Source organism: Hetaerina americana, unplaced genomic scaffold (genome assembly GCF_022747635.1).
Source record: "Hetaerina americana unplaced genomic scaffold, ioHetAmer1.1.p SCAF_1, whole genome shotgun sequence".
Lineage (NCBI taxonomy): Eukaryota > Metazoa > Arthropoda > Insecta > Odonata > Calopterygidae > Hetaerina > Hetaerina americana.
Window position 1 is genome coordinate 60,400,068 of NW_027286069.1, and position 12,625 is coordinate 60,412,692.

The 12,625-nt window shown below is 35.6% G+C and overlaps 1 protein-coding gene across 5 annotated transcripts in view; it reads left to right on the top strand.

The window, feature by feature from the left end:
* Ih (hyperpolarization activated cyclic nucleotide gated potassium channel Ih) overlaps positions 1 to 12,625 on the top strand; it is a 375,624-nt gene that overhangs the window by 332,086 nt on the left and 30,913 nt on the right. For 2 of the 5 annotated variants that reach the window (XM_071590323.1, XM_071590299.1), the window contains exons 5-6: positions 4,712 to 4,813; positions 11,443 to 11,592. In XM_071590323.1, coding sequence (XP_071446424.1) covers positions 4,712 to 4,813; positions 11,443 to 11,592 — 252 coding nt within the window. Of the gene's footprint in view, positions 1 to 1,724; positions 1,800 to 4,711; positions 4,814 to 11,442; positions 11,593 to 12,625 lie in introns of all 5 variants that reach the window. The other 3 variants (XM_071590315.1, XM_071590307.1, XM_071590290.1) reach the window with 2 other exon arrangements.

Sequence of the window (12,625 nt, forward strand, 5' to 3'; positions counted from 1 at the left end):
GAAGAAAGTGGATATATGCTCCAGAGAATATTTTAAAACTTCTTAATCTTGTCATTGCGAGTAAATAAAAATAAAATGGGGTGAATGTCCTGCATTTAAAAACATGTTCACGTATGCGTCCATAACTTTTTCAGCCATATCATCAACAATATAGCATACATTTTCATATTTATTATCACTTTAATAGAATATATTGGCCTTATTTTTAATAAATAAAAATAACCCCGCTAAAATTCACCTAAAAAAGCCTATAATTAATATAATTTATTATTCAAAAGAATTAAAGGACTCGGTGTAGGCCATCTCCGCTGTGTTGTACAAATGTTTATTTGTAAATAGTTATATAAATTAATGAACTGAATAAAGCTTCATGTAAACATTTTTTATTTCTCGTTCATTTTATGATTTATTGTATTTTAATTCAAATTTAATTTGTAGCTGTAGTGTTCTTGTAATTTAATTAGATTCGTAGTGATTATTCGAAAACTTTTTCTTTGTAGTGAGACACGTCTGATATGTACAAAAATGGCCTGCTTGTCCATTTGAGCTCATTAGTAGTTAACCTGGTATAAGACCCTGTTAGGTATCCATTTAAACGGGATCGGTCCGTCAATGAAAACTCGGTCGAAAAATAAGCTTCTCATGATCTCCTCTGAACAATAGCTTCTTTGTCATCGGGTATACGTTCGCTCCACCATGGGCTTAACCCACGAAATCCTCTGTCCTCATTTCTTTCTCCCGTGTCCGACTCCCCATTGGCCTACTGCAGGACTGCCGTTTAAACACCTTACCCAGAGAGTTCCTTATCCCCTGCGCAATACAGGGCTGCTAAAATTTTTGAAGATATTTGCTGACTCTTGGGTGCTGCTGTTTTATGCGCTGATTGATTTTTGTATTCTTTCTTGTTTATTTAGCGTCAGCGGGTATTCTTGAATGAATCATATTGGCTACCTTTTTTCTTTTCTTGGGCTTGGAAAACACGTATATAATGACTCAAAAATTTGCCAGCCTTGCTACCAGGGTGGGTTGATTTTTAAACGGCTTTCATTGCATTTTTCCGTTCCTCTGCTGCATATATATTTATTTGCCAAGGCAAACGGCGAAAATAATGCTTTTATGGCTCAACTGACGAACAGGAAGTTTTCTAATCGTGTAAAGTTTGTGATTAATAATATTTGTTAAAGTAATGGATTTTTTTTGTTAACAGTGTCATAATTGTGTTGACCAATGAACTGATTCTAAACGTCTTTTTTTCTTCTTCTCAAGAAAAAAGATTTAGGGTATGGATTTGTGTATAGGTTGATCTAAAGGTAATTTTCCTCTCCTGGAAGACTTTGCTTTCATTTGTGTCTGCATGGGTGGCTATATCAGGGAGTGAATAATCAGATGTAATGATGATAATAAAAGAGATGGTTTCATGAAATAATAAATGGGAGGGTCACATTGATTATCTCTTTGAAGTTGGAGCTATAAAATTTTATGCATTCCATTTCATGCATTTTTCAGAGCATCCATAATTCATATTTCAAAAAAAAGGAATGACAAGCTAACAAAAAGAATAGTATGGTTTGTTTCTGTGCAAATTTTTTTGTGGATTGTTTCCTTTGCGTTTATTTTTTTTCTTTTTCTTCCTTTCTCTCTCTCACTCTCTCTCTCTCTCTCTCTCTTTCCTCTCCACCGCCCCACAATCCCACCAACCCATGCACTCCGTTTGCTACTTATAGATGTCCCTGCAACAGGCCGGGAAGGCGGTCGAGGTCGGCTATCAGTCAGTTTGTCCCGGGAAAAGGACTCGTAAGGTGCTGGGCCCCTCTCGGTGTGTGGCTTGGTGTGGTGTGGCAATCTACGCCCTCCTCCTATCGTCCACACACTCTCTCAATCAATCTCTCTCTGTCGTATTCCCCAAAAAAAGAAACAAAAAAGAGAAAAAGGAAACGTCTACACGTTCTTTCTCATATTATATATATATATTAATCGTGTGTGTATTTTGCATCACCGTTTTTATTATCTATTTTTGTTTAGTTTTCATTTTATTTTATTATTTTATCTATTATAATTATTATTTTGTTTGGATTGTTCGTGGATACATTCATGGTGAATGTGCACCGCGCTCATGCCAGGGAATCCGTTTCTTAGTATTACAATGGCAGGGAAAAACCATAAAAAAATTACTTCTCGCGGAACAGATTGAAAAGTGCTTGTCCACTATCCCAATTAGAGCTGCATCGCTGTTCCAATTGAGATTAAAGACAAAAAAAATCATCCCCTTCCCATGCGACGATTAGAGACATTTCAGTTTGTGTTTTGGCCTAGTCCACGAAATTATCACGAACAATTTGAGAAGGCCTAGTTTAACAATAATAATTTAACCAATATAGACTTGCTTCCATTATCATACAAGATACTACAGATGAATAGTGGCGAGTGTTTTTCTTTCTGGCCTCGCTATTTCCTTCATTTATCTTGGAATCTTAGAAGGCCAAAATGAAGCAATATGAATACATCATTCACGTTATGACGAAGAACATTGGGCAGTACTGCTTCCTTGAAAAATGTGTACACACACACATATATAAATATAAGTATATGCATACCCGTTGGCCTCCTGCGTGTCATATCAAGAACGCAGAAGTGGTGCACATTCAGCATGTTGTATAGCATTGGATGGAAAAGAGTAACGATGTGACCTCATACGTATGAAAGTAGAGCCAGAATCGACGTACCATCTGTTATTTTTTTTATCCCCTATTACTATTGTTGTCTTGTTTGTGCAGGCTAGAAGAAAGTGTTTAATGACTTAGATCTAGTAAATATTATCGGTGGTGTTGTTGTTATTTTATTTCTAAACGGTCATGTGACGAGGCTGTGCGTAATTCGAAGTTCGTCAAGCTAATGTGGAACGCATCAAATCGGAAAGAGCATATATATATATATATTTTTGTACGTTGCCAGCTCACCTGGTGTAATCGTTCGTTGGTTGTACCTTTATGAGATGCATTTTGTATATACATTTTTAAGCCATACATTGACATGTGTGTTTCTTGAGTGTTTTATTACGAATGGTTGATATGTAGGTTTTATTTAACGTCCTTCAGAAGCAGTACATGGATATATTTTGTTTAGCATTGTTTATCATTTTTAATGATATCCTTTTTCTATACACTTATTGCATGTTTTCCTTTTCTCTTTGAATTTTCTGCTCTTGATGTTGTTGGCATGTGTGCCTGAAATTTGTGTTTTCTGTTGCTTGGGTGCCTGACTGAACATTCTTCAGTTTGCCTGCTATGGTTAATGTTGATTTTTGAATATTCTTTGAGAAAAAGAGATAATGTCCCAAAGTATATATTCATTGTTAGCTGAGCTGATTAATCATCCATCCTCATCATCCATTGTTACCCATGATCCTATGCCATCACATCCTACTCATCACGTCATCCGTTCCCTCTGTTTAGCTTACCTTAATTTGTTGTACTAATACTCCTCGAGCCACTTGCATTGCGGAACTAGCAACACATTACCTACTGTTCTAATTCTAATAAGCCTATTGTAAAATAAATTCTTCTCGTATATATATAATTTATATTAGTACATTATGCCTTTAAGATTTGCACAAAGACTATCGTTCACTATTACATTCTTATACTCCTGTGTAACTCTTGTAACTCTATTCTTGCGTAACATTTCCAGTGTTTGCTCTTATCCTTGACTTGTATTTTTAATGTAACACTTTTGAAGTCTAAATCTCTCTTCTCTATCTCTTTCTATTTTCTGTCTCTGTCTCTTATCACTTTTTGAATAAAAAAAATTGATAAAATGCCAAAACGTAGTGATATTGATACATGTCTAGTAAAAAAATTAATTATATCTCTAAATTCATTGCGATAGAACAATTACTTTGGTTTGAAAGAGTGCGCGTAAACTTCGTTCAGTCTGTAAATAGAGTGAAACACAAACTAGATTAAGTTCATGCATAGTATTATCGGTTTTAATAGGAGTAGTTAGAGCTCCTTAATCAATTTCACCAAAACATTAAAATAATCTCACTAACAACCACTCATAATTTTAGTTTCCAATACCATAGTTAAACGAATTTGAAAATAATTTTTTTACTCAAGTATCTACTGAACCAAAAGTGAAAGTCAACCTCAAGAAAACTTTACCCTCAACGTCTCTCATTTGAAAAATTCATTGAGACTTCTCAGTGAAACTCTCTTTGCAACATTCCTCCAACATGAACAGACCGTGGCCAACAGAAACTTGAATAACAGGTCATAACACAGACAGCCTTTCACACTTACTTACATTATTGTTTGTGTTAAATCATCTTTGAACTAAATTGCCCCTCCTCCCTTCTCTCTCCATCACTTCCACCATACAGTTTTGACCCCCTTGTGGAGTACACCCGCGTTTGTTTTCATTCAAAAATATCAACTCCTTCTCTCTCACTCTCTCTCGCACATAAAACTTTAACCTGGAGTCCACCATCACTTCAATCTCAGCCATTCTCCCCTCTCCTAATCACATGTCCGCTCTGTCCGTCCGTACGTCCACCTATCTGTCTGTCACCTCCTGAGACCACCCCTCTCCAAAGACCACCCCATCCCCTTCACCCCTCACTCCCTGTCCAAGATCCCGCTCCTTCAACACTCGCTCGCTCGCCTCACTCTCTTTTCTCTCTCTACACCTTTGTGTTTCTCGCTTCTTTTTCTAGATCTTGCAGAACCTTCAAAAAAAGCGAACTGAACGGAGGGGACGACTAGCCTCTGACGCGCCCAGCAAAAAGAAGTTCAGCAAAAGCAATCTCATTTTTAAGGTAACACACGCTCCACAATTTATGAGAAAAAAAATGGACAAGTTTTTTTTGGAAAAGGAAAAAAATCATGCAATGGAGATGGCAAAAATGTGGGTAAAAAAGGAGGGGATTTAAAAATGAAAATAATGTGGTGTGGTGTGAGAAGAGCACAGAAAGAAACCCTCTGAAAAATGTATTAACCTTCCTTTTTTACCGGTCTTGGATGGCAAATTGCATAGAGAGAAGTAATGTGATTTATATATATATATATTGTAAAATGAGACCAAGGATTTGTCGCTGCTGCATTTTTTGCCTTTTTGGAGGAAGTTGAATTAACCGCTGCACTCTTATACATATTGATAAAAATATATATATATATATATATATAGCTGCTGCTATTGCTGCTACTGCTCTTGACGCTGAATCTATCGCCGCTAATTTTTTTAACATAGTACATAAATATTTGTTAAATAAACTTTTATGTTACGCAAATATTTTTATTTGCCTCTTTTTAGAAAACATGCATGCGTGGTGTAAACGATTAAATTGCTATGTTGAGTCAACTTTTGTCCTAAATAAACTGATTTTGTATCTCACCCAAATGTAAAATACTATTTACGCTCATAAATAACCTCAAATGTGACAGATTTTGTCACATGTGACGAGTGATTTATTTCTTATTATTTACTCCATCGTACTATTTATTGCCTAAAACTTTTCTATTTTTTGTTACTCGTCATTTTCTTGCGCTAACAGTGCATGTTCGCTAAAAGTAGGTGCGCCCTTTCATCCCTCGAAACTTACATTAACTGCTTTTGCGTAATAAACTTATCCACCACGATATGGAGCTTTCAATAATCCATCTTTTAAATCCTTTTTGTTTACTGATCTTCTCAACATAATACGTTTTGGCTGTCAAATCCCTCTTAATTTTAATAATTTTAAATTAGCTAAAAAAATTCTGATTCACTCTCAGTTAAATATTGCTTCTTTTTCTGACTCATATTCTAGTTCTTCCTAATATAATTCTGTAGCTTTTCTTCCTATTCTTCCTATTCTTACTTTCTTATTCCTTTACACCGTCAAAGTTGCCTGCTTCCTTCCAAGAACAATAAACCGAACAGAATACCGTTATTAGATTTACTATCTCTGTAATGGTTTACCCTGCTCACCATTGGTACATTGACCCTCCGATTACACTAACACCACCGTAGACATGCAATTAGAACGAAGTAGAGAGCGTATCCCTGAGTATTTTAGTTGTCCAATCCCTTATGTTTTATTCAGGAGCCTGTGTGTGTAACGCTGCTATTTATTTTAGAAATCTGTGATCGTTCCCCCTTCACGTTTAATTTATAGATACAGACTCACATCTTTAAACCGTCATAGTGATCCTCATTGTATTTTGTTTGTTCGTTGTTGTTGCCGCTGAAGCTCTTTTTTATAGTTTTCCCATTTTTTTTGCAGTTGATTACGGACGCTTTTGGCAGTTCCCTTTGTTCATTAGTGAACAACGGAAAGAAGTAAAATACTTCCCAAACAATCGAGTATTTTTCATTCAATATTTAAAGCTGTGAGATAAATTTTGTTGAATATTAATCTAAAATGGGGTATTCTGTAAGCCATGGAGCTTGAATTTTGTAACTGTATTATCTCAATCACATGCATTTCTATCCTCAGTGGGTATTTCTACCCAGGAATCTCTTTATTTGGCGCGTATTATTGACTGCGATTATTTAATTTGTTGGTAAATGACGTGAGATGTTTTGCAAGCAGATGTATTGTCGTTCAATGAGAATTGTAATTAGTTTTATGGCTTCAGAAACCCCAAGAGTGTTTTTTGTGTTTACAAATATATTGTGGTGTAACTTCTAAATTTTGCCAATGTCTCCAGTGAAAAACTGTTAAAATGCTTTGAATGAGGAAAGCCTTTCATGACTGCGAAATCATCAATAGTGCAGGGATATTAATGGGAAACCCTTTCAGAGCATTTTGCCTTTTTTCCGGAATTTATGAATTTCATTAAATTGCATTTTAGTGAAATTCGCCATTCGAAAGTGTTTGCATTTAGCAAATATTTCTTCACTTATGTTTTGATATTTATGATTTATCAATAGAAGGTAGATTTTTTAGCTCTAGAAAATATATTTGCGCTAACTATAGATGTTTTGGTGCAAAAAAAGTAACGTACAACTTATTTAAAAACATTGTAGTAACAATTGTTTTGTAGTTGGTGAAATCTTTTATAATAATTTCATAGTAAATGTGACCTCCAATTTATCAATTAGTCATTTAGGAGGCTAACTTTAATGGGCCAATAATTCACTTTCTTTATTGTGTTAAATATTTGGTTGGAATATTTTTCTGCAAACTATATTATACGAGTAGAATTTTGTCTGGTCACCTTAAAAGTTAAGTTCCCGCTATCTTTTAATGCAATAAATTTAATTGAATATTTCGCTAATGACATTTGACCAATTAGATAGCTCTACGCTTAAATTAGAAGCATACTTTAATTGTAGTGTATTGCATTTTATTTATTAAGTTATGCTATCTATGTACAATAATAAGCAGTGTCAGTTATGTAGCTACATCAATGTGCGTTATAACTGCATATTATTTCAAGAATATACTCAATTCCACTCATAAGATAAACGATTAGGATTTCTATTGAAAAGCAGTTAGGAAAATTTCAAATTTAATTTCAGATGTGCTAAATTTGATACCACTGACTGTTTCCCTTCAAGTTATTAGTCACTGCATGATTTCAATGTTTAATTATCTTATTGTTTATGTTTGATCGTGCATTTAAATGTATCTTTGTTACAGCTGGATTCTAGCGGTAATAAAATGCACACATTTCATTTGAAATTCGATGTGATTTTCCATTTATCACTCATCTTGCTCTCACGAAATTTTATTCTTTTGCAATGCCTCGTCATGTTATTCATTGTTTTGAACGTTTATGTATGTTTTACCTGTCCTCATTACCTTGACTTCCATCACACATTCATCCTATGTGCAACTATTCTGATCCTACTTCCATTCGTTGCACCGTCTCCTTTCAACTTACTAACCTATTGTGATGTCTGCACCAGTAATTGCAGCCCTTTTTATTGTTTGTATTTCGACTGCAAGTTTACACTTTAAAAATTAAGGATTTTTTTTAACTGTAGCATATGCCTGAAGCAATTTTTAAATGAAGTTACTCAAACCAAAGTATATACTTTCTTATCTTCAAGGAGTTATCCAGCGAAATACAAAGAAAGGTTTTTGCGTGCTTAACATCGTTCCCTGGGAACGCGCCACTCTCCTATGGCCGCATTATCCCGACTGAACTTCTACGACCGTCTAGACTAGGTGAAAGTCAAAGGCCAAAATTATCATGAAAAAGAGAATTGAAAGACAAAAAGGTCTTAACGCTTTGACAGAAGTTATTTTCCATCCATCCTGTTTATTTTTATCATTTGGATTAAATAAAATAACGGGGTCGTGACATCGCTACATAGCTCCCTATTTGAAAACAACAATCGGACGATTATTCTTTGTTTCCAATAACTGCCCCATAATGGCGCCATATCGAATATGATGAACCGTCTACTCTATATTAATATCAGTAAATTGTAATCACATTGTTCCTGATAATTTTGGTTCTCACATTCTTTCTTTCAATGGGGTGAGAAAAATTCGTCCATTTTATAATGAATTTCCAGTTCCCCATTTGTACAGGATGCCAGAGTTTTCTCTCATCAGTGGGGTAACCGACTCCCTCAATCAGTCATTCTTTTGCGATCGCAATTGTCTCCAAAAACGGGTTCCAGTGTGTTTTCATATTCTTTAAAGATGATTTTTGTTTACCTCATGCCTGATACCTCAACTTTTTGGTGGGTGGAAGTGGTTTCTGTGAATAATTCAAAACTCTTTCAAATTCTTTATCATATCACATAACTTAAAAGTCATTTTATGCAGTGTCATCTTACTTTCTGACTTTTTCTCTCTTCAGCTTTAGGTACTTGGTAACGAATTGAGCAAAAGGCTCGCTACTTGTTATTCCTTTTATTCGGCCCGCACAATTTTTGATTTATTTTGTGATTTGATGGTTGATTTTTTTCCCTTTTTAAATCTTATTATTTTGGGATTTAGTTTATGGAATAGTTGTTTCAATTGGTGACAATTTTATGACCCAAGGGGTCGCATTTTATTTTTATTCTAATATTTCGAGAGCTGAAATTAGATTTTCTTGTTCGCGAGGTTGTTACGAAACTGATTTTTCAAACGATAACATTGCAAAATCGTTATCGGATTTTATTTAGTTTTTCACCTGCAAAGCTAAAATTTTCTTTGAAATAGTCCGCGTTTATGTTTTACAGCTCATTTCTATGTTTTGCTTCAATGTCTCATGATGCTTTGAAGATTTTTTACCCAAGAAAAATAAGGCAAACTTGACCTCTAGTTTGTTCATCGTTAAATTTCAAATTAGTGCGTATTATTGAGAATGAGGACTTAACACTTGAAATAATATTCGCGTGACGCAAAATTAAAAGTGCTGTTGCTCTATAACCATTTTTTTCTCTTATGAAAATAACGAAATTTTCGCCAGAAACCTTTTTTCTCATGCGATTTTTAAAACATACGAACTGTAATACGAGAAGTGCACTGCTATCTATACCCTTAACACCGTTAAATATTATGACACAAACAACATTAACTTTAGACGTTTTCTCTAAGTCATACTTTTCTATGCGAATAATCATGTTGACTTACGATGAAAGTACTTGAAAAATATTATTAAATTAAGCCGCAATTGAGTCAACGTTAAAATATACCCCTAACTAAAAAATCAAACTTCGCGCTTCCAGAAGATTCATGAAGGAATCGGCAAACAAATATATTGCCACTGACTTTAAGCTAATCTTGCCTGAAGGTAGGATAATTCCAGTTTTTATTATTCCAGTATACAATGAATATTCCAGTTTGTGATTGGTCACCTGTGAAATCACAAATATAAATCAATTAAGTGCATATAAACCAAATCATTCATACTTTTGCTATGGATAAATACCGTTGAAATAGCTCCCTTCTTACAATATCGATTGGCAACACTTTTAGAATTCTTGGGTTAAAATAGTAATCATCAGCGTTTTTCTATGCATCGCTGATATTTTTGACCAAATGCACCTTTACATGTGTGTTAGCTTTGTATCATTTGTATACTTTGTTAAAGATTGAATGCGTTAAAAGACCAGAGTAATGAAAATTAGATGGCATTAAATGATAACCAAAGTAATCACCTTTTTAATAAAATACAATACGTGATACACTCAGCAAGCAGGTTCCGTCAGGTTGACATTTATATTTAATTAAAGTGCTGCTAGGCTAGCTAAAGTATTGTAGCAAAAGAAAAAGAACTATCAATTATTAATATTAAAGCTAATTTTCAATTTGTGTTACCAATTGAAAGAAAATCAGTAATAAATATTTATACAAGTAGAGTCAATAATACAGTTAAGAAAGTGTGAAGATTTGCAAGGATTTATTGAGTGTTAAGACCTTTAAGGGAAAATTCTGCAATTATTTGTTACCGCCAGAGGTCTCACTTGTAATGGCTATAAATACATTAACACTCAAATGCTATTTCACAGAATATTTAAGCTCTTATCAATCATAAGGAATCAAACATGTTGATATTTGACTAGCGAATCTAATTGTAAATTTTTAAATACAAAATGTATGCATAATCATGAACAATGAAGTACCTTTGTCAGGAAAGACATAATTTAGTCTCTTTTGGCAGGATTACAAAATACCATTTGAACCGTGGTAGTGAGAGTTAATCATTCTGAGTGTATTGGTAAACAATTAAGCTAAGTAAATTATTTGTCTTTTACATGCTCTAGACAAAATAACGTTATCGATAAAAATGAACAATTTTAATAGGGACACAGATCCTCATCTGTGCGAGTCAAAGCGCAGCATACCATTTTGATCACTCTTGTTATGACGAATCTCTAAATAGGTATAACAAACGCCTTTAAGAGGTCCGCCGTAATAGTTGTAGCTCGTTTTTATTTACTTTCATCTTAACGTTCCGCGAGTGATCTGACGCTACAGGAAAATCATTTCACTCATTGGTCACCAACGGCTCTAAATCGTTGACGAGACCTCCCGGAGGTCCAGTCTGGAGTTAAAATCGAAAAAGGAAATTCAAAATGCGCCAACAATGAGCTCCATACCCATTTTCTATATCCAGAACTCAAATCATTTGACTAAGCGGAGGTAAAGGATCCGTCCGCTGTCTATTCCTTTGTAGCGGGAAGCCGTCTTCGGCCTGCAGGGCTGTTTGCGGCCACGAGCATCGTCATCTTCCGGTCATCTAGACAGAGAACCCTTGATTGACACCACGCCGAAGAGGAGAAATAAAAGACATGGGTGAAAGGGTATGGTGTAAGTAATTGTTGGGCAACATATTGTTAATCGTTGCTTCTTCTTCTTTCTTCTCCTGCCTTCTTCCTGCATCACGCGTCTGTGACTCCCCCTGCCCATTCCCATCCTCCCGCGATGCTGATCAACGGTCTGGTTCCAAAACACCACCCCAAAAATCCTCTCTCCCCTCCCCCCACCGACGTTCCCCCGTGGACCACCTTCTTCAGTTCCTCAACATGGCGAGTGTCTTCATGCGAATATTCAACCTCATATGCATGATGCTGCTGATCGGCCACTGGTCCGGCTGCCTCCAGTTCCTCGTCCCAATGCTGCAGGGTTTCCCATCAAACTCGTGGGTCGCCATCAACGAACTGCAGGTGAGAATAATGCAATAAACCTTCTATCCAGCTGATCATGAAAAGAAGTTCCCATTTGATTGTAATATTCAAGCTATTCATTTTTTGCACCAAGCCTCCAGAATAGCCCCTGAGAATGATCTCTTTCGCTCTTAGAGCGCTTATCACGCGCATATGATTTCAAAATACAAAAGGAACCAAATCTTTGACAATTCTGTGTTCTAATTGTTCGTCTGCCACTGCGTCGTGTTTTTAATTCCACAGCCGTGCAACTTTATTTTCACGTCATCTGGTATATTTCCTTAATTTTTGCAATCGTTCGTGCGTAAATCTTCACATAGAAGATAGTATCTGCATATATCACTAATCAATGATACCACTCTGCCTGACTGAACAAAATAAATATATTTGTCATAGGTAGCTGGAGCTGCCAGGATCCAGGCAAAGTTTCCTTGAAATAACGAAAAGGACTAATCAGGCATTTTATGGGGCCCTGTGTTTCTAAATACGAGGGTCATCCGGAAAGTAGTACCCGTTCGTGAAATAAAGACACAAAAGTAAATATTAACAAACATAAAAAATTTTATTTGAAAGAGGATACTTTAAACTACTTCTCAACATAATCTCCAAGCAAATTAAGGCATTTGTCATAACGTGTGACAAGTTTCTGTATTCCTGCTGCATAGTCCTTCGCCGCCAGCTCATTGAGATACAGGGTCACTCCTTCTTTAAGTTCTTCATCGCTGTCAAATCTTTTTCTTGCCAAAAAGTCTTTAAGCTTTGTAAAGAGATGAAAATCTGAAGGGGCCAAGTCCGGGCTATACGGTGGATGGTCGAAAGTTTCCCATTTGAATTGCTGCAAAAGTTTTTGTGTTATCCCAGCTGCATGAGGCCTGGCATTGTCATGAACGAGAATGACACCAGTAGACAATAGACCTCGCCGCCGATTTTGTATTGCCCGCCGTAATTTCTTTAATGTTTCACAATACGCATTGGCATTAATAGTGTCTCCACGGGCCATAAAATCAATAAGCAATACACCTCGTCGATCCCA